The 21710-nt window shown below is 47.3% G+C and overlaps 1 protein-coding gene across 2 annotated transcripts; it reads right to left on the bottom strand.

Moving 5' to 3' along the window:
• Positions 1–7594: 7594 nt before the first annotated feature.
• Positions 7595–20018, bottom strand: GFI1B (growth factor independent 1B transcriptional repressor). 2 transcript variants are annotated; one of them, XM_058818314.1, is made up of 7 exons: positions 19860–20018; positions 14879–15007; positions 13331–13477; positions 12513–12775; positions 12114–12251; positions 11519–11684; positions 7595–11121 (listed from the first exon to the last, which is right to left on the bottom strand). In XM_058818314.1, the coding sequence occupies exons 2-7, from the start codon at positions 14991–14993 to the stop codon at positions 10943–10945; spliced, it is 1008 nt and encodes a 335-aa protein (XP_058674297.1). In that variant the 5' UTR covers positions 14994–15007; positions 19860–20018; the 3' UTR covers positions 7595–10942. The 2 variants fall into 2 exon arrangements, with proteins under 2 accessions (XP_058674297.1, XP_058674296.1); XM_058818313.1 differs by having other exon boundaries at positions 13331–13489.
• Between the last annotated feature and the right edge of the window lie 1692 nt (positions 20019–21710).

A 21710-nucleotide genomic window follows, 5' to 3' on the forward strand; every position in this document is an offset into this window, starting at 1 on the left:
GGTGAGAGCAGCCCTGAGGGGAAAGTGCCAGCTGGAGGGCTGCCTTTATAAAGCCACCAGTGCAGGTGTGTGTGCCAATGCCATGGGCCAGGATTGGCTCTGGGCTGAAGCGGGGCAGCCTCCACAGCCTTGTCCTTCAGTAGCCTGAGGCCAGTCCCTGGCTGAAGGGCATGGCCCTGTGAGAGCCCTGCAGCTGCTGCTTGTTTGGGCTGGAGGCCTATCTCCTCAGGTATATTTTTGATTTTCTACATGGCCACTTACCTGATCAGACTATACTTCCCACACTCAGAGAGATTTGGCAATGCAACTTCTCTGTTATTTTTCCTCTGTGGTGTATTACCAGCTCGTTTAGATGCTTGCCTCTCTCTTGGGAGCTTTTTGAGCTTCCTCATTAGCCAGTTATTATGAAAATGTAGGCACCCATTTACCCATAGCAATGGTGAACACTTTTTTCCAGGTCTGGACAGCAGCATCCAGTAGTTTGTTTGAGATTTCTTCATGACAAAGATGGCATTGTGTGGGTGACAGGTCCTGCTGAGGGAAATCAGGCTCTCACCCCAAAACAGGGAATTGTTATATCCCTCTCTAAGAAACAGGGAAGGGACCAGGTTTTCACTCTGCCTGTAGCTCACAGAGACATGGGGCTGTCACTAGAACATGTGAAAATGAAGTTTGTGCTCCAGATTCCAGAAGAGAAGGGACTCAGCTGAGTGACCCTATAGCTTTGGCCCAACTTCTGCATCAAGGGGCAATGCAAGAGGAGAAAGCCATTGAGGTTTTTTTTCTTAAAAGAGTGCAGATGAAGGTCAACAGTGAGAAAATGAAAGATGTTTCTTGTGGGAGATCTCCCAGATTGTCCTTCTGGCAAAGCAAATCAGGGTCAGGTGTGCACAGGAACACAGGACATCGATTTCTGGCAGAAAACCAGGTTTGCTGCATCCCAGGATGTGTGGGGTGTGCTGGGAGGGGGAGTGCCCTTCACCACATCCTCAGGTCCCCTCACCTCAAGTGGACTTTTGCTGGAGTGGCACTGCCAGGCAGTTTTCCCCTGTGCCTCCTCTGTTGTTCCCTAAAGGGATAAAGCAGAACAAGGCAGCAGCTTCAGCAGCTGGAGGTCTCCAGCCATCTCCCCCCTGTTCCTGAGCTCTCCCTTTCCCAAGGGGATCCAGCATGTGGGACATCTCTGGCACAGCTGAGCCCTGTGTCCCCCACCTCTGTGGGGTCTTTGAGTCAGGGGTGGTGGCACGTCTGTGTGTCTGTGTGTCTGTGTTACAGCTGCTGCTCTTCCTCCTGCCCATCCCAGCAAGGTGGGAACTGTGGGAACTGTGTGTGCTCCTTCTGTGAGAGCTCTGGCATGGAGTAGAAACAGTTCAACCCCCAAATACCCAGGAGCCAGCCTCCACTCACAAAACCATAAGCCTGGCTTAGAAGTTGTGATTAATGATAAAAGAACTGTTTTCAGCCTGTAGGGTGCAGCAGAAGCGCATTTTAATGGAAACAAAGAACACCAGCTTGGAAGGGATCTCAAAGATCACCTGATCCAACCTCCCTTGGCAAAGCCCCGTCTAGTTAACACAGCCCAGCTGATCTGAGAAGTGTCCAGTGTTGGGGAATCCACCACTTCCCTGGGGAGGTTATTCCAGTGACTGATTGCTCTCACTATGAAAATTTGTCCTCTAGTACTCAATTGTATCTCCCCAGGAGTCACTTGTACCCATTACCCCTCATTTTTAACATGTGACACCTCCTAAAAGGAGTCTCCATCTCCTCTGTAGCCACACTTTAAACATTTGAACTTGGTGGTAAGGTCTCCGCTTTTCAGGTGGGCTGACACTGCAGTTCTAGAGCTCACCTGAGTATTGTCAGAGCCAGGGGGGACTCCCAGAGCTGTGAGAGCAGGTGGCAGCACAGCACAGGGAAATGCTTTAAAAGGAGCCACCCCTGGCACTCTTTGCATGACTTACACACCAACAATATCCCGGGGTGAGCTCGAGGGGAGAGCCTCTGGGCTGTGCCATGGTTTCATCTTTTGTATTTCCTGGGGAAGAGCAGCAGCGCAAGTATGTACCCCAAATGCCTCTGGGAACAGTTTATCCATCCCATATGTGTCCACAGTTCCTGAGCTCCCTTCCTTCTGGGCTTGCTTTTTGTGTTACATTAATTCCATGCTGTATCTCTCTCACAGAGCTTGGAGGACTCACTTGCCTGAGAGATTCCCCAGATGAGGCATGAGCTCTCCATAAATTCCAAACATTTATTTTCCCTAAGATTTCATGGCATTCTTGGAAGTCTGGGCTTTGAGTAGAGTGGAATGCCTTTAGAAGAAATATTACATCTCCTAGCTGAGGTCTGGCTGGAATTTCTTTTTTACTTTTTTTACTCTTTATTCTATAGAGCTGTTACACTGATCCTGTGTTTCACCTCAAGCAGGAAACCATACATTCATGGATATAAAAATGATATAAAAATATGATGCAGTGGTCAAAGCTGTCAGGAGTTAAAACATTACTTCCAACTGCCCTCTGCTAATGACTTGCATCCTTTTTTCCAGGAACAGTGATATTCAAAGTGCCTGGCAAGGTGCTTCCCGATTATTGGAAATCTTGGTGACAGACAGAGAAACTCCTCCTGAAAATAGCTTTCTTAGGGGAACTCTGTTTCAGTGTAAACCAGAATGGACTGTTCAGTTCTCATCTATACCAGCACAAATCCCTATCAGCCCTGTGCAATGCCCAGATAGTAGAGGGTAGAATATGCTTCATTTCCTTCCACATTGTGTTCCCTTACTCTTAGCAATGTTCCACAGCATTAAGTATCCAAACTACAACATTTTTTTCATGTTATTACTGCTTCCCTTCAATAAAAACCTTGTCTTTATTGGGCATTTTCATCCTTGGCTCCTGTAACTTCACCAACTTTTATCTTCCTCCTTCGAGCCACAGCTTTTCCCCGCTCATCTTTGTAATCTGACATTGTGATTTGTTCACTTGTGTGCTTGTTTTTCTCCTCAAAGAAGATTTGCTGAATCATTGGGGAGGAGGCAAGAGCTGTAGAAGCAGCTGGTGGCCAGTGATAAAACCAGGGCCACATCCAGCCTTGAGGGTTTGCAAGTGACAGCCCTTCAGTTGAAGGCCTGAGTCACATTCCCTTCTGAGCTAAGATTGCTGGGCACTTGGGGATTGGGAAGGGAGGATGAGGAGGTGGCACTCCCAAAGCAGAAATTATTGTTCCTGCTAAAGTTTGTGTTGTATCTTCTGCAAAATTAATAATGATGCTGTGAGAAAACACGCAGGCTGGGGGCTAAATGGATGTTGTGCCCTTTTGAAATCCTTAGGCACATTCAAATGCAAAGTATTATCAATCCTGCTGAATTCTCCACCACCACAGCTGTGGCACTGTGCAGCAGGCACAGGGACATGGCTCTCTGACTTTCCAGCTGTTTCCCTGTGTTCCAGGTAACAGAGAAACCTCAGCTGTCTCATGCACACCCAGTCTGAAACCCAAGGTCTTCTGCCCTGCCAGCTCTGCCTTTAAGACACTAGAAAATGAGTTTTGTGCAGGTCTCATAAGTATCATTCAGAAATAAAGTCTTACCAATAGTACATCACACTTTTCCTAAGAAAAGAGTTTTAACTTGGGATGTTCTACTTAGTTTTAATACTTCAAGGAGGTTAAGATAAAATTGGTTAACAAACAAGACTGCAAGTCCAGCTCAGCTCCATTTCCTACTTAAATTTGGGCAAATATTTTAAGGTGGAAAATGCAGGTTGGCAGATTCCAATGCAGAACTTTGATGCTTTATGGGTTTTTGTGGGGTTTTTCATGATGCCACTCCAGTTCATTGCTGTGCATGTGCAGGAATTCTATCTTGCTCTTATCTGCAGATCTTGAAGCTGCTACAGGCTGGATCTAAATAAGGAGCTGAGGCAGGGATGTCTGACTGACACATGCTCCACCATGTCCACACTCTCAGGATGGGGCCCTCAGGAACAGGAATGCTCTGTCATCTCCAACTTCCCCTTCCTCAACTGAGACAAGAGATAACTTCTACTTTATAAAGAGAAAAAAAACAGTGAACTTGACCACTGCTAAAAATCCCACCAAAACTCCTAATATAGATGAGCCTGGGATGTAAGATAAACTCCCATGGCTTTAAAATTATTCAAGAGGAAGGCAGAATCAATGGAGATGGGTTTTTAAACCCCTTGCTCTTCATGAGGAAGCCTTGAACATCAGAGTTGTGTTGGCTGGTGCTGAATGTGGCTGTTGGAGCTTGCTGAGCAGCCCTTGATGCACAGAGGAATTAAATGGCTCAGAGGTTGTTCATGACCTGGAGAAATGCAGATTATGGGCTGGAGCAGAATCAGCTGTGAGAAACTCAGCCTGAGAGTGGTGCAGAAACCACAGGGCTGTGACTCAGCTGGTGCAACTTCAGATGCCTACAGATACTGGGCTCCCTCTCTTCAGGGAGAGAAGTAGGTGCATACAAGGCAGGACTTCAGCCCTGGTTTAGATATGTGCTTTAAGAGAGAGAAATCATTTCCTAGGTATGTTTCTTATCAAAAAAGGGAGCCTTTGAGTCAGTAGGTCACAGCAGAGATCTCCTGACCTACTCCTGAAGGTTTCCTGCCTCATTTCCCATGGAGAGCAGGGGATAGCACTGCAGCCAAGGATGAGCACATCCTGCCAGCACAGGGGCAGGGCTTGAATCTCAGCAAAATCCCCAGATGCAGGCAGGACCTGGGACACCAGCCTGAACCAAAGGTGGTGGGATGCAAGATGAGGGCTGTCCATATGGTCTGGATGAGCAGTGACCTGATAACAGCAGTGACCTGATAACAGCAAAGCTAAAGAAATGTGTTAAAGCTGCAGGTGTGACACTGGCTCATCCTGCACGACCCAGCTCCATCAGGGAAACCAAGCAGAGGATGTGCCCTGCAGGGATCTCTCATTCTCCTCCCTGTCAGAGCTGAGGTGTTTGCACAGGGGGCTTGCACAGGTCCAGGGGAGCTCATCCAAACACTGGAGGGTGTCCCTGGTGTGATCTTCAGCTGGATTGATTTAGTTATTGTTGCCCTAGGAGAAGATGTGAAGGGGTATTTGCTGGCTCTTGTTTTTCACCTCAAATGGGAACAGTCAGGATTTTCCCCCTTCTATTCACTCAGGGGTTTTTACTACTTTTCAGAGACAGAGCAATTATCTGGACACCAAACCTTAGTGACTGCTGGAACTGTGAAGTGGAAGATCCCCCTCCCAAACCTCAGGGGAGGCAGCACAGGGAGAAGCTGCTCTGGGCACTGAACAGGAGCAGCTCACTCAGTGAGCATCAGAATTGTTTGTTGTAAATCTGACTCTCACACTCAGCAACGCCCTAAGAAAACCTTTCCCATGCACTCCCTCAGGTCCCAAATTTCACATTTGCAGCTCCCAGGCTGCACTTAGCCAGGTTACTTGCATGGATGGGGGGCTGCCTGGTGCCTGGGTGCCAAAGGGCTGACAGGCCTTTCCTGCCAATCTGTCTGTTGTTCAGATGAAGTGGTTGGAAAGTGCTCACTCTCCAGTTCCCTCTTTGGCTCAGGCACTCTGATAAGGCCTGGGCTCTCCTATCTTGCCCTGGGAGCTGTTCCTCCTCCCTAACAGGCTCCTTTCCCCGGCTGGCAGTTAGCAGCCGGCAGTGCTTGATAAACTTATCAGACCAAAGCTGAGCTCAGTGCATGCTCAGCTCCTCCCCAGCCCCAGATTTCCCCATTCCTGAGGACTCTCTGCTCTCTGGTGCAGTGAACACAGATCCCCCTTGGGCCCACAGGTCAAAATCAGCCCAAGGACCAGACTGAGGAGTGCTCAGATTGAAGCAGCACATTCAGAGTGAGGGCACTGAGTGGGATGTTCACAGCTCATATCCAGCTCTGTCTCTCTCCCTGCAATATTATTCACAAGTCAAATTGCTCCTGTCTGGTTTATCCTCCCTGTGTTGCCGCTCACCCTGTTCCTCTGCTGGTTGTGAGTTTAGTGGGTTCAATGCTGGGTCTCTGTGCCTGCTGCAGGATTGCTGAGCCAGCTCTGGAGCGAGGGAGCTCTGCTGGATTCAGCTCCTATCTCTCGTTATTGCTGCCACAGTTGGGCGTTCCAGCCCCATCAAGGCTCCATTGTGTGAGGTGCTGGATGTGGCAGATAAGGAGGAGCAGCCTCATTCCTGACTATCTTACCGTTGAAATAAACAAGTGAAATGAAGGGGAGAGGGAGAATGATTATCCTCCTCTCACAGATGGGGTGAAGATCATCTGAGAGCTTCACAGTGTGCTGAACAACTTCAGAAATCCAGCACTCAAGCCTTGCCCAAGGTCGTGCAGGAAATGTGTGGCAGATTTTAAGTCTCAGTTTAAAGATGTAAGATGAGTGTGTGTCCATGGTGACTGTTAGTTTTAAGATGGTGGGCCAGGAATTCTGCAGAGATCTGTGTTCTCTTACCTCTCATCCAGCATAGAGATTCACTATCCCTGAATAATTCCTGTGTGGCTGTTCTGGGTTGCCTCCTCTGAGTGGATGTGCTATTCCAGGTGAAAAGCAGAGGGAAATCTCTGCTTTGTGAGCAGATTAAATGTTTAAAAAATGGTTAGTGATGTACTTTTAAAAAATTATTCCGTAGCAACACTACAGGATGAGCTCCATATCCAGTCCCATGTTAGGCCCTTAATTGCAGGCAGGAATGTTTTCCCTGTGCAAGGAAATGTGTATGCAGCTATTTTTGTCCCCACACCTTCAAGTTTCCTTTTGTGTGCTGTGCTGATGGGCTGGATTTAAACTGCTGCTGTGTCTCCATCACCTGAGACTGGGGAGCAACGTGCTGTGAGGACAAGGGACTCTGCTCTTATCTTTTTTTTCACTTAAAACCCCTTCTTGTGATGTCTAAGGTGGGAAGGAAGCAGATGCAGCAAATAACTTTAACCAGTAGAACCTGCATCCAACTGGAGTCTAATTCTTCCCTGTCCTTCCCCGCAGTTCTGTTTAGGGCTTCCTTAACAATTGCCAACACAAGAAGGCTTCAGGATCTTGCCTCCTCCAGGATTGCACTCTGTGAGGTTATTACAATCTGAAGATAAATTCCAGCTTAATGGGAACACCCTCTGCTTCCTGCAGGTGTCCCCTGGCTCTGTCCTCACTGGGGAGACAGATTCATGTGTCCAAACTGAAATTCACCCTTAATCACAGCTCTTCTGGGCTGCTGCTCTCAGTGCCTCAAGGCTGTCTGGAAGACACAGAGGCACCTCTCTCCTCCTGACAATGCCCGGGGTTAGTGCTTTGCATGTCCCTCATTTGCTAAACAAAACAGCCCAGAGACCAGGATTTATTTTTCCCTAGCAATAAAGGGAAGAAGTTGTGAAGGGGACTGAGGAAGTACAGGATACAGAGCCAGCTCAGAGGCAAAAACAATCAGCTCTTTATTCAGCCACAGAGATTAGTTGAGATTTTGCTTTTTGCTATCTGTTTCCTTGACTGACTGACCAGAGTGTTTGTGATGCAAGGGGAGGTGGTGAGAAAGGGGCTGGGCCAGAGTGATCAGGACTGAGGATTTGCATGTTTGGAGAGCAAGGCCAGGTGTTTGGAGTTGGTGACAGCCATGGCCTGGTCCTGAGGGGTGCTGAGCATCCTTGGGTGCCCGTGGTGCAGATTCAGCAGCTCCAAGGATCAGGGCAGCCCTTTGCCTGCTCTTTGTAGCAGGTCTGCCCATGGCTGAGAGAGAAGAAGGGGCACTGGGGCTCTGCCTTGTTTTTCATTTGGGCTGCTGGCATCCCTAGGCCTCAAGCAGGGGCATCCATAGGCCCCAAGCAGGGGCATCCATAGGCCCCAAGCAGGGGCATCCATAGGCCTCAGGCAGGGGCATCCACAGGCCTCAGGCAATGCCAGGACTTGGGCATTAGGTGATTTTAAAGTGACAACTCATTACTCAAGAGGAAGAAACTGCAGTGTCTTAGTGGAAAACACTGGAAGTTAATTCCCTGTCCTCTCCTCCCTTTTGTCACCTCCTGTCTGTCCCTTGCTGGTGCCTTTGCCAGTGCCCCCCTGCACCGGCTGTGTCTCTGTTGTGCTGCCTGTGCCTGTGGGGATGGCTCAGCCAAGTTCCCCTGCCCTGCTCTGGCCACAGCTGTGTTCTCCTGAGCTCTGCAGCACTGCCTGCAGCCATCCCTTGTGCTCCTCCCCTTGCTGCCCATCCAGCCAAATTTGTCCCTGGATCTCCTGGGATGGGCTCCCCAGGCTCCTCACAAGCACCAGGCTGAGTGTTAACAACACCAGTTCTCTGCTGGCACTGCCTCCTCCAGTGTAGGTGCTCCTCAGGAATCTCTGGGCTCAGTAACCCACCCTGGAGTCCTGGGAAACAGCAGGACTGGGGTGATGAGTGCTGTGTTTGGAGGGAGAAGCTGTAGGAGCACACAGGAGAGAAGATCCCAACTGTCCATTGAGGGTTTTAGCTCCTCTGTACCTTGGAATGAAAATCTAATGGATACAGCAGCTCTTCTTCACAAGGCTCAGGAGAACGAGGGGTCTGGTTTGGTTTTATGAGTGGTCACAGGCACTCTCCCAATTGATGTGTGCCAGCACTTGACTGCAAATGGCCAAAATTGGGAAGCTTTACATGAATCAGTCACCTCTGCTGTCCCCAGGGAAGTCTGTGCTGGTGTGCCTGTGTGGTTTGGGGCTGGAAGGTTTTGCTCCTGAGCAGTCCAGATGCTGACACCCTCTTTGAATATTTCTGTTTGCAGATTAGTGGAGGACAAGGGGAATAACAAACACAGTTTGCATTTTGGGCAGTAATTTTAATAAGCTGAAGTGCCTTTACCTTGAGCAAGGCTTGTGCATGTGTGGGTGTTCAGAGGTGTGTGTGGGGCTGGGGAGCAGTTCCATCACAGGTTATGCACCTTCCCCAGAATGGCCTAGGGAAGGACAGCAGGGATTTTTGGGGGCTTTGGCTGTTGGACACACATTCCATGTACCTGGTGTGCCCTCCTGCTCTGCAGAGCTGGCTCTGAACCAATCTGTCTCCAGGATGAAATCTCTCTAATGGGGCCCTTTCCTGCATGTGAATTTCCATCTTTATTCCTATTCAAACCATAAAGAGCAATCCTAGATTCTTTCCCTTCTCTTTTTTTACCCCATCCCCACTGCCTGTGTCCCCAGAGTCAGGTGTGAGCCATTCTTTAAATGAGTATTTTGAACATGAAATACACTGTGTTAGCCCAGTTACTAAGAAGGAACAGATTTATCAGATAAATCCCAGCAGGCCTGTACATGTCCCTGTCTGGTATAGTGCAATAAAAAGATACATTAGAATAAGTATAAATACATATTTACAGTGTACAAGTAAAGCCAGGAGTACAAGTAAAGCCCAGAGCCCAGACTCTGGGTTTGAGCTTCCACGTACAGATTAATGACTTACAGCTTAGGCACAGCATAAAAGGGACAAGAACATTTTAGGTCTTAGGAGAATAACTTGGGATTTACAGCAGTGGAACTGAGGGCAGTTCTCTTCTGGCAATATATGAATTTTCCACTTGGATCATTTTTTGTTTGCCCACGATGGGCACTCCTTCATAAGCCTCTGGAGTGAATTGGCCCCAGCCTGTTCCCAGGGTAATTTCCACAGGTGTCATCGTCCAGGGCTGTGTGTTCAGGGATGCAGTTATGGAGTGAGCCACGTGCTGCTACAATGCCCCAATTAACTGAAAACACTTGTCTGTGTTATAATAATGTTATAATAATACTTTGTCCTTCCTGTTAAGAACTCAGGGGACTCCACAAACCTGAGTGAATGGCCCCACTCCACCAGGAGGGGTTGGAAAAACAAAAGCCCAGTGCAGTGCCTTGCCAAAGATTATAGAGAGAATTTGGCAGAGCTTGGAGGGAAACTGGTTCTTTACTTGCTCCAGTGCTTTGCTTCAACCCCTAGACCTGGCAAAAGGAGGAAATACCACTGCTCTCTTTGTATAATACTTGTGAGGTACTTGCATGCTCTGCCAACATGTACAGGCTCAGTCACTTCCTCCTTGAGGAGAGAGCCTGGCAAGCAGAACTCTGGCCCTTGACATTGATATCCAGGGTCACTCCTGCCCAGGCAGTGACTCAGGATTGCTCAGGACAGCTCTAAGCTGGCATGTGCAGCATGCAGGGAAATATTGTGGGACATGCTAGCCCCGATTCCAAGACTCTCCCATGCTACCAAGGCATGGGGATCATTAGCTCGTGCCTGGTGCTGTGCTCTGGCTCTTCCTGGAGCCTGCTTGGGATCTCTGCAGTGTGGTGTGTCTGAGGAATGTATTTAGAGACCCCTGTTATCTGTAAGGGATAGGAGCTGTTTCTTCAGTATTTTCCTCCCACTCCAAGCTAAAAATACAGCACAGTTAAGTTGTCATTTGATCACAGTAAATGCTCTGCTGAAAGAAATTACTTTAAGGTGTCTGTTGGCAGAATTTATGGCCTGGGCAAGTCTCTGCAGAAGGCCTGTCCAGGTTGAACACAGCTGACTAAATGCAATCTATTTGCATGCCCTGGGCTTATCTTCCCAACCATCAGAGCAGAACATGGTTACAGCACCAGCTTTGTACAGATTGCTGCTGCCACCAGCCCAGGAGTCCCCTCCTCCCAGCTGGGCAGCCTGACAACCTGAATCCTGCTCCTGGTGTAAAGCCAGAGTAACAGTGACCTTGGAGGAATTCCTCTGGATTTACACTTGAGCAGGTGATGTCAGATCTGGGCTGGTACCTGTTGCAATCAAAAAGTGAAAGCTTCCACAGATTTCTTCGGGATGTGCAAGGCCCTGTGGTGCCAAACACCAAAGCCAGTGATGACTTGGTGAGTCCCCAGGGGAACACAGGACACCATGGGAGCTTTATGAGCTGGATGGAGGTGCTGGGGACAGTCTTGAAGGTGGAGCTCCAGCAGAGAGGCCTCACTTGAGGCTGTGCTGGGTCTCGCGGTGCCTGCGCAGATCCACCTTGCGCTGGAAGCCCTTGGCGCAGAGCTCGCAGCTGAAGGGTTTGAAGCCCGTGTGCTTGCGGCTGTGGGTGATCAGGTTGGAGCTCTGGCTGAAGGCTTTGCCACACACCTGGCATTTGTGGGGCTTCTCCCCTGCAGGGCACAGAAAATGGTAGAAAACCTCACTTTAACAGCTGAACAAAGAGAGAGAGAAATGCATTTTAGCAGAGTCAGACCTGCTTGGGCATCAGGGTGCTGCCAGCCCAGCTCTCCTGGTGATGTGACTGGGTGAGATCCAGCACCAGAGGGTGGGAAGAACCAGGGACAGTCCTCTCCAGCTGGGTACAACCCCAACATGCACCACAGGCCGGCCAATAACCACCTCCTTGTCAGGCAGATGTGCTCCAGCCTCCTGCTGTCTCATTCCATGTGGAATAATGACTTTGCAGTGCCTCTGCACACTTACCCCCAGTCTAATACCTGTGTCTGGGGGCTGTGAGTGTACATCAGCTCGAATTTTGGTTTTCTCATGGAATATTTGGTTTCTCACCTGTGTGGATGTAGGTGTGCTTCTTCATGTCTGACTTCTGGTGGAAGCGCTTCCCGCAGTACTGGCAGGGGTAGGGCCGCGTGTCCGAGTGGATCAGCAGGTGAGTGGAGAGGGTGGAGGAACGTTTGAATGTCTTCCCACACATCTTGCACTCAAAGCTTCTTTCCTGTTGGGGAAGGAAAATCATGGGATGTCTGAGGCTGTAAGACATGTGACAGAGCTTGAAGAGTGATGAGAGTTGTAGATTTGATAAGCAAATCTCCTTGGCTCGTGGACTGATAATGCTGGGTGCAGCACAAAGGGAATGCAGGGAGGGTTAATTATGGAAATGGATCACATCTTGTGATCCCAACTCCTGCACCCTCTAGCAGAGTGAGTAGCAATGATCCTCCCTTGCCTTCCAAGGAATTCTGAAGGGCAGACTGAGATTTGTGAGACCAAGAGCTCTGGCCTGTAGTTTTCAGAGCTCCTGCCCTTGTCACTGCGTGCCACAGGAAAAGCATCACGTTTGTAACCTAGGAAGTGTCACTTCCTCTGTAATGGGTTAAGCAAGAGCTGAGGTCCAGAGCTGGTTCTCTGGAACCATGCCACCCACCTGGGAGTGGATGTTGGTGTGCTGCTCCAGGCTCACAGCGTGCCCAAAGGTTTTGCCACACACTTCACAGGCAAAGGGACGGGTCCCGCTGTGAGACCTTCGGACATGGACCTCCAGGCCATGGGGAGTGGAGAACACCTGCAAAACAAAATCCCTGTGACTTTCTGACATGAGGTGGCTGCACTTCCATCTCTGTTTTCAATTCCTTCTCTTTATTTCATTCTCCCCTCTGTGAGAGCTCATGTGAACGGCAGCATTCCCACTGCCTTGTTCTCCTCACTGCAGGCCCTGCTCTGAGCCACATTTTGGTGTGCCCAAATGAAGCATTCCATGCTTCATGTGTGCCATGAAAATCCCTCCAGGCCCTCCCCATCCCAGAGGTTCTCATCCAACACACACCTTGTTGCACTTGACACAGTGGAAGGTCTCCATGTCTGAGGAATAATGCAGGCTGTAATCCAGGGGGGGCTCGGTGCTGGGCAGGAGGTGGCTCCCATAGAGGCTCACAGGGTGCTCCAGCAGGGCTGACTGCATGCTGGAAGACATCTGCTGGTAGCTGTATGGCATGTGGAAAGCATCCCAGGAAAAGCCAGCTTTGTAAAAGGCTGGGGTGCTCGCTGTGTTAGTGCAGTCCTTGATCTGCAGCCCTGGCATGGCCATCTCTGAGATTGCAAAGGAGAGGGAGAGGTCAGTGTCACACCATGGCCTGAAGCTGGGCACCTGTTAAAAAGTTCCCCATCTTGCCTCCCCACCTTGCCTCGGGAGTTGCAGTTGGTAAATTCTCCTTGATTCAAATCCCCATTCCCCAGGTAAAGTTCCCATCATGACTTTGATTTCAGTCTGAGGAAATTTTATGGCACCGAATGCCATGGAAATTTTCTGGCTAAGGGAATACTGAGCCCCCTGCTAGCCCTCCTTGATGAGGTGTTTGAACAAGTGCCCTGTGGGCACCTGCCTTGACCCACATAGCACAGAGCTGCATTGATGTGGGGAGGGTCATTCACTGGGAATAACAGCACAATCCTTCATTCTTCCTGGTACAGACCAGAACTGTAAAGGGAAATACAGAATGCTCCTGATGAGCTCTGCCTGTGGCAAGTTTGGCCATTGATGTCAAAATAAGAACTCTCATTACTGAAAATCTGGGCCCAGTTTTAGGGGCTCCATAACCAGCTCAGCCCTGACCTCTTCTGCAATTGGGGTTTTGGGTAGCCAACCTTGAGCTGAAGGGCCTGGCAGCATCCTGCTCAGGTACTGGACAGGGACACTCTCTTCTTTCAGTTCAGGTGGGTCCTTCTCTTGTTTTGGAACCACACATCCCAGGTCCTGTTTCTTGATGTCCTCTGGTGTCCTGTCTCCTGTGGCTGTAAAGAGCACTGTCACAGTTGTGTCACATTATGTCACTCTTGATGCTGTAAGGTTATGTCACTTCTTGCACAGTTATGTCACTCTGGCTGCTACAAGAAGAGTCTGTTTAGGTGAGTTTTGCACTCATGTGTGAACTCCTGCCTGGACAGAGCAGCCCATGCTCGATTCCCTGAGGAAGTGCAGAGTGATGCAATCAGCATTCAAGGTCTGCCCATTGCTGAGGAAGGGAAATTCCAAGCAGGATGAGACAGGCAAGGCAGAGGGGGCAGGATGAGATTATAGGATCCTTGATACCTGATACACTTAGAGAAAATCAACCCCAGAATTATGTCTGTAAGAATAATTTCCCTATTTAAAACCATTTCCATTTGTGTGGGTAACTAACAATCACTAACTTATTAACCTCCCCACCCCTCTCCTGAGAGAGCTGGGTATTGTTAACTTGGATTTATGGACAGCCAAGTAAGGAAGCAGAGGGGGGAGGCAAGTCCTTATGCACTGAGCCTCATCTCCTCCTGCCCACACTCCCATTTATTTCTCCATGCTTGTCCCAGCCCTTAAAGGCACGAACCAACACTTGTTAAACTTTGTAGTAAAAATCTAAAATCACAGAGGTGCAAAATGTGTCTCCTTTCTGCTGGAGATGGGCTAGATCTGCTGAGGAACAGTGTTTATCTCTTGTCAAAACCTGCCACTGCACCAGAGACACAACAAATGGCCCAAGGATGATGGCAGGAATGGAAATTAAAATGTTACCTCCTTTCTTTTTTATCAAACTTATCTCAGGGCTAGACTCTAATTTGATAGCCAGGGCTAGAACAAAGGGTAAACTGATCCTAAATTTGAATAAAGAAAATTTGAATGGTGCCTGAAGGGAGGAGATAATTACTCTGGCCCTGCCACTGCTTGGATGGCTGTGGGAGACCAGGAGCAGAGGGAGCACAGCAGGGATGGCAGAGCTGTGTTGGGTGGTGTTAACACCAGGAAGAGATGGTAGAGAAAATGCAGTCCAGAGGGAATGTGGGCAGTAAGCACAGGAAACCAGAGGTGGAGGTGGCAGAGTTGTGAGTTTGTAGAACACTGACAACCCAGTGCAAGCTCTTTTCCCAGCTATAAGTGGCCTGAAGTTGGTCATTTTTCGCAATTGTGACCAACTCCACACAGCATCTTACAGCTCAAACCTCCCCAGTAACCCAGCAGGAAACAAAGGGAGGATCAGTGTGGATTTATGCAGGGAAAGGACACACAGAAAGGGATCAGCTTGCCCTTACACTGGCATCCCTGTGTGGAAGCCCTTGGATGCTCCTTAGCTCACTCATCCTGCTCCCTTAGCTGCCTGCTGAATGATTGATTCACCTCAGTGTGTTTCTACAAGCCCAGGAGATGGACACACTCACCAGTGAAGGCAGAGGGCACTGGACCCCAGGGGAGGACTGGCAGGTCATCTTCCGCACAGCGGGGCTGGTGATAGGTGTGAGCCTTTTTGCTCTTCACCAAAAAGGAACGTGGCATCTTCCATTCACCTTCTGGGATGAAACACAGAAAAACACCAGCTAAACCTCTGTGGCTTGGGGAGTAAATTCACACTTGTTTCAGATTAAATGCACCCTGTAAAAATCATACTTCACAACCTACCCCAGGCTGAGGCAAAGGATTACAGAAAAAGAAACAGGGACAGGCTTAACCTGAGATCTGAGTTACAGACCAAAACTGTCTGTGGAAGGCAGGGTGAAAGCCTGGACCTGTTGAAAGCCAGGACCTGTCTCTTGCAGTCCTGTCTGACTTTTCATTTTTTCATTTCAGATCTTCTCCTCCCTGGCAGGAGAGGGAACCATAGGTTAGAGATCCCCACTGGAGAAAGTATGAGTGTTTGTGCTGTCCCAAACCACAGCCTGGGCTCTACTGTGAAATGATTATATAAACAACAATGATAAAACTACACCAACAATAGGAGAGAGACAGGGAGATCCCTGCAGAGTGATGTGTGGAGGGTTTCCCTCTTGCTTGAGTAGCTGGAGCTCTGGCTGACAAACAAGAGAGCAGAGGCAGAGCAGGAGGGCTGGGTGAGAAGTCACCTTTTGGACCCAACTCAAATATTGCAGACCGTTGAAAAGGCGGGTTAGGGACAAACATAAAATGCTGAAATTTAATCATACCAAATTCTCTTGCAATTAATGTGTTATCTTTGCTACCCAGAACCCAGCCCACCCTGTGCCCACTCCCTGGGGCTGGTAACTGCTCTGATGGAGGCAGGGTGGCAACAGGGAAAATGTTGTGAGCACTAATATCAGCTGGTGCTTAATTTGCATTTGTATTTGCATTTTCCCTTGTAATTGTTTGGGATAGAGGCACTAAAAACAAATCTTGCTATATTTCATTTGAAAAGTCAGCATTTAAGTCCTGACTCTCTGTTGACTGGAAACTGTAATTAAGTTTTGTTCCTTCCTGAGAGCAGTTCAGTGGAACTTACTTATTTACTAAAGAAAACCCTCCAAAATCCATAAAGTTTGCACCTGTTAAGCAGGAATGATATGAAATGTCTGTCCAAGGACACAGCAGTCCTGAAATCCCAAACGGGCAGGGATGGAAAGGTCTGTTCCCCAGAGATCAGAAGTGCCTGTACTGCCCCTTCATGCTAAATATAATTACAGAGCCCAGTGGTGTTTTGTTTAAAGGTCTGAGGGCCACATTTACAGTGGTGCCCAAAGCTGTGGGATTGCCACAGCCAGGTCTGCTGGGGACAGGGGGATTGCCAGTCTGCCCCCAGCCCAGCTGCCTTTGGATATGCTGCTGTCTTTTTAAATCTGGACCAGGATTCCCACTGTTCCATCTATGAATTCAGGGATAACTCTTGTTGGCTCAAGTAATTTTTTCTTCTGAAATGACTCACCTGTTTTTCTTCATCTTTTTCCAAGAAATTTACGTCTAGCTTGAGATGAATAATAGAAAGCTGAGGACAAGAGCAGACTTTTAATTTAATTTTAGAAAAAGGACAGAACAGCACCGAGGAGGGACCATAAGCAGGCCCTTGAGGGAAGGGGCACTGAAGCACACACTGCTGCTTTTTGCTCTCCTGGAACTCTCTAATGAGGTTTATTCAAAGATCTGTAAAGAGCCCCTGCCCAGTGAAAGCTGCAGGCACAGAAATAGCTGCAGCTCAAAGACAGGGCTGTTCTGCAGTGGGCTGTGACCCTTCAGCAGCTCTGCTCAGCTCCTGGTCAGTCCCAGCTGAGCCACCTATGCACTGACCCAGCCCTGCATTATAACCTGCCCCAAGGTAAAGTGCTGCTCCAAACCCTTTAAACCTGGAATTTCCACTCCTGTCACGGGGGTTTTCCCATGTGGTGGGGCAGCACTGTGTCCACAATGAGGGAATTGACACCAGGAAACTTCAGGCATCAGATTCCTCTGCCTGAATTAACCAGCTCCTGCTTTCCCTGGGCTTCCTCCAGGGTAGAGGAGCTGTGGCAGTGGGGAGAGCCTGCATGCAGCTGTGCCTGCTGGAATTCTCCCTGCCCTCAGGCTGCAGAATCCTGCAGAATCCTGTGGCAGCTCAGCCAGGTGAATCAGATGGGAGATAGGTGGTTTAAACAATCCAGCAAAGTTTTATGCCAAGTTCAGACAGCACTAAGTACAGCCCCTCTTTTCCAGTGGTGCCTAAAAGCAGATGTCCATGAATAAAAAGAATATTTCTGGATGGGTTTGCCCCAGGCTGTGTAAAAGTCAAATTTGGTGCAGTATCCTGAGTGCTGATAAGGACTGAGCACAGCCATCTCAATGGACTGAACGTTGCAAAAGGAAGTCACCTTCCCCCACCCCATTTTACAGAAAAAAAAGGAACTGGGAGCCCAAAGCAGAGTTAATTAACAACTGTACTGGACTGGCTTTGTGATTCACACAGCCAGGCTAGAGGAAAGCTACAAGCAGAGATTGTGGGAGGAAAAAGGACTGTTCTTCCTCGAAACTCCAGATTATCTGTACAAGAGATCAGCTGCTCCTAAAGGCTCACTGTATTTCCCAGGAAAAGCAGTGCTGTGGACCCTGCCACCTGCTACATTTTAGAGTTATTGAAGCTTCTGACAGAATTTAGCTTCAACCTTTTGCTGAAAATTAAACTTTCTTTTTTTTTGTTGTTCATTTCAGCCCCTGTGGCAGCTGTTTCTACCTGGACTGGTAAGTGCACAAGGGAATTTATTGCTTGGGCAAGAGTGCCCATTCAAAATTGAAGTGTTCTGGCATTTTTATTAATTCAATAGAGGATATAAAACCAGCAGGTGGCTAAAATTGACATTCTTATTAGCCTGCCATTCATGCAGCTGTATAATAATGTTCTAATGTGCCTTGAGGAAAAGACAGCAGGAGCCAAGGGGAAAAAAGCAGCTTCACTATTTTGGGTACCTCACCTGAAGCACCTTGGAAGGGTTTCTTTCACCAGTTATAAATTCCCCAGTCGGATCTGAAAGCAGATCCAGCATTTCCATGTTCAAACTCAAAGTTCCTCCACCCTCAGCAACGCTTTTGGATGATTTTGCAGAGTATCCCAGGTAAAACTCTAATGGGACACTGAAACATTGCAAGTGGTCTTGGTTTTTAGTTTAGGGGTGGCTTCTGACTCCAGGATCCTCATTTTAGTACATCCTGTGTTGCTCATGAAGCCCTCATTCACTTCACTGCACAACAGCTCAGTTCCCAAATCCACAGCACTGGTCCTTGATGTAATTTAGAAATAAACTATGAATTCTATATTCTATAAATTCCATGAATTTAGAAACTCATTCTCTCACTGGATTAGGTTATGGAGCCTTTGGTGGGGACAGTGTTTGCAGGATTGTGCCACACTGAACCCAATTTGCAGTGAAAGCTCCATTCTAAAGCTGACTTTCATTTTTCTCTAAATTCAAGTAATTCTGTTTTCAGATTTCCAAGGTTAATTGTAGAGATTAAATGCTTTTTCTTGCTACACTCAGTGAAACATTAAATTTTAACTGGCATTAGAAGACTAGAACTCACTAGTAGTACATTACACCACATCTTAAAGTTTATGAGCATACAAAGTTTTAGGCTAAAAAGCACTTTTTCCTTTCCATTGTTTAATTGATATTATTTACATTTATATCTTAATATTACCCTTTTTGTGCTTTTTTCCCCCTTCTTTTTCTGTTTGTTTTTTTTTTTTTTCCTGGAAAAAGTGAAGCTTCCAAAAATACAAAATAGTTTCTCTTTCAAAAGATTTTAGAAGAAAAAAGCACAAAGTAGAACACAATGTATCTGTGGTTTAAGAACCCAAATAAAATAAAATAAAATAAGAGGTTTTATGGACTCTTGACTTTTTAAAGTCAAATTTGAAAGAATTTCAGCTCTTTACAACAAAATTAATAATTTCTTCACTAGTCCATCCTTGCAAGATCGAATGTACTTGGAGCAAGTAATTTAAACGCCACTTTTTTATTGGAAAAATGAGCAGGACATATTTAATTCTTGTGGTAAAACTGGATGAATGGACATTATGGCAGGGGCAGCAAATTATGGTGGAAATTTTGTCCAAGAAGTTGAACAGAAATGTTGGTATAGCTGCAACATCTAGAAAAAAATATATTTAGACAGTAATTGCAGCACTTGTTCTCTGGAAAGCTCACATAGCTCCCTGTGATGTTGGGAATGCCACTGGCTTGAGGAAACTTTGCCTTAGGGATGGAATTATACAGTGCAATCTCCCAAATTCCAGATCTCCTTATTGTACAAATGCAATTTCAATGTGAACTTGCAAACCATTAATGTGTTGAATCAATCTTGTGATATGAGAAGTGCCTATAAATAGCTAATTCCATATGCTAAAAAATTGTTAGATTAATTACCCTGTATTCAAAAAGGGTGGAAAAATAATAAAAGATGAATTCAAAGCAAAAATCCTGAATGGGAGAGGAATTGTCATCTACAAAAACTGGCACACGTGATGGCAGCAGAGGTGTGCTGCTCTCTGGATGTTAAGGTCTGGCCCTATAAAAGAGCAAATAAAAGGAAAAACATGGTTTTCCCTCTCCTCAATGGCAAAGTAAAAAACTCCACAGGTCCTGCTAATGGAGCTGGCTGGGACACAGGTACCTGAGACCATTGTCACATCTGTTATATTTTGTTCTATTACCATTTTCATGTTTAAAAGTGAAGCACATGGCACATAATTCCAAAAGGTTCAATTCAAATGAGTCAGGTGAACTATTACCACAAAGGAGCCCTCAGGACAAGAGGCTTAGGCAATGGAATATATTACATATTTGCAGACATGAGCAAAGAAGGAGGAGGAAAAAAGCTTAGAAAAACATATCAGAAAAATGAGAAAACCAATGCAGTTAAAAGTGTTTAAAAGAATAAATCAATCACCTGTTTGAGGGACTTTGCTTTACTGGATTTGCCTTGAAATCTCCCCAGACAAGCGAGACGTCGTCCTCTCTCAGGACTCCTCTTCCACTTTTTCACTTGGTCGCAGTCAGTTGAAATAGATACTTCTCCTTTTTTCTCTCTGTTTTTTTTCCCCTGTTCCCCTCCCTGATTTTTCAATCAGATTATTTGTGTCAAAATCTGGCGGTGAAGAAACAGCCAATAAGAGGCAGAGCCCAGAAAGTATTTGCTTATCAAAACTTCCCAGGACTTTGACAACTTGAAGAGAATTCACGATGCCCAGCTCGAAGCCCTGGGGGCAGCACCCTCACTTTTAGGGGCAGCTTTGCCTTCTGCAGGAATACTCCTCTGTCATATTGACAAAAAGCATGACACAGGAAATAATGCACTGAGCAGGCATTTGTTATTTTGTCTTTCAGTTAAAAAAAAAATAATTTAAGAAAGCCCTTAAGAAACCTGTATTTTTACAGACATTCATCCCTGCATCATATCTCTCACAAACAGACACACCATCTGTCTCACACACACACACACTCATATACTTGGGGCTTATAAACAAAACCATCAAGCACATGTGCACAGAATTATTTTATTCCAGAATGGATCTTTTATCTCTCCTATTTCCAAGGAAAAACGAATAAATACTTGCATGGTATAACTGAAGAAGATGCCTGTTAATCACCCTTCATTTTCCCAGGCATATGTGTGTGCAATCCACACATATTTTAGGCATTGCTCTATCTATATACAGCTGTATACAGGGTATAAATATAGATTTAAGAAAGCTCATTAAGCAAGCTCATTAACAACAGCTTTGCAAAAAGCTCTTCAAGAGCAATAATAAGAATTTGCACTTCTATCGCTTGCTTTCAAAAAAGGTTTGAGAACGGGTTTGCAAATGTGGAATAATTGAGTGTCAAAGTAATGGCCCAGTGGAAGGAGGGAGGATGGAGCAGGGGCAGAGTGACTGTCCCCAGGTTGTTCTCTAGCACAGCTGGGAATAGGAGCTGGAGAACAGATTTTTCTTTTAGAATCCTTGGGCACCACTCTTATTTGGAAACAAACAAGGAGAGCTGAAATCCCCAAATACTTGGGAGGGAGAGAATGGGAATAATTCCTTGATTCCACCTATTCTCTAGCTATTCTCTATTCTCACAACCCTCCTGGCTGTGCAGGTGCACAGTGGCATGAGCTGTGTGTGCCCTCAGATGTCCCCTCTCCGTGCATGGTGGAACTGAGAGTGCAGACATGCCTTCCAAGGAATTCATCAGAGGTAAAGTGCAAACCAGCATTGTGTGCTGAGCACTGGACTGCCACCAGCAGGAAAACTCCTCTGGAGATGGGAGTTTCCTGCTCCCTGTGAGCTTCTAAACACATTTCCCTGCTTCCTACAGCTCTGCTGGGTCCCTTTTCCTGCTGCAGCCCGGGGTGGGGAACACCAGGAAGGAACAACCTTTGTTCTGCCCGGGGATCAGAGGGAGGCTGGGGCTTCCCTGACGGAGCAGATCCAGGGACACTCGGGGCTGAGAGCAGAGGGATCCTGCACCAGCCACGGCATTGGGGACATCCTGCTGTCCCCAACGCTGTGCCCGTGCCAGCCATGGTGGCATTGCCCCATGGCACCGGCCAGGCCGTGCAATGGGACTGATGCAACTCGAGATAGGAACGTGGATTTCACCCGCATTGAGAAAGATTCAGATTTTGATCTTAACCCATCTGTCATAATACTGAGCATAATTAATTGTCGTTGTTTAGAGAAGTGAACAATCCCTTTTCCCCGCTCCCTCCTCCCCTCCATATTTATCTAGGCGAGTTTTGCATGAAAGAAACGTT

Source organism: Ammospiza caudacuta, chromosome 21 (assembly GCF_027887145.1).
Source record: "Ammospiza caudacuta isolate bAmmCau1 chromosome 21, bAmmCau1.pri, whole genome shotgun sequence".
Taxonomy (NCBI): Eukaryota; Metazoa; Chordata; class Aves; order Passeriformes; family Passerellidae; genus Ammospiza; species Ammospiza caudacuta.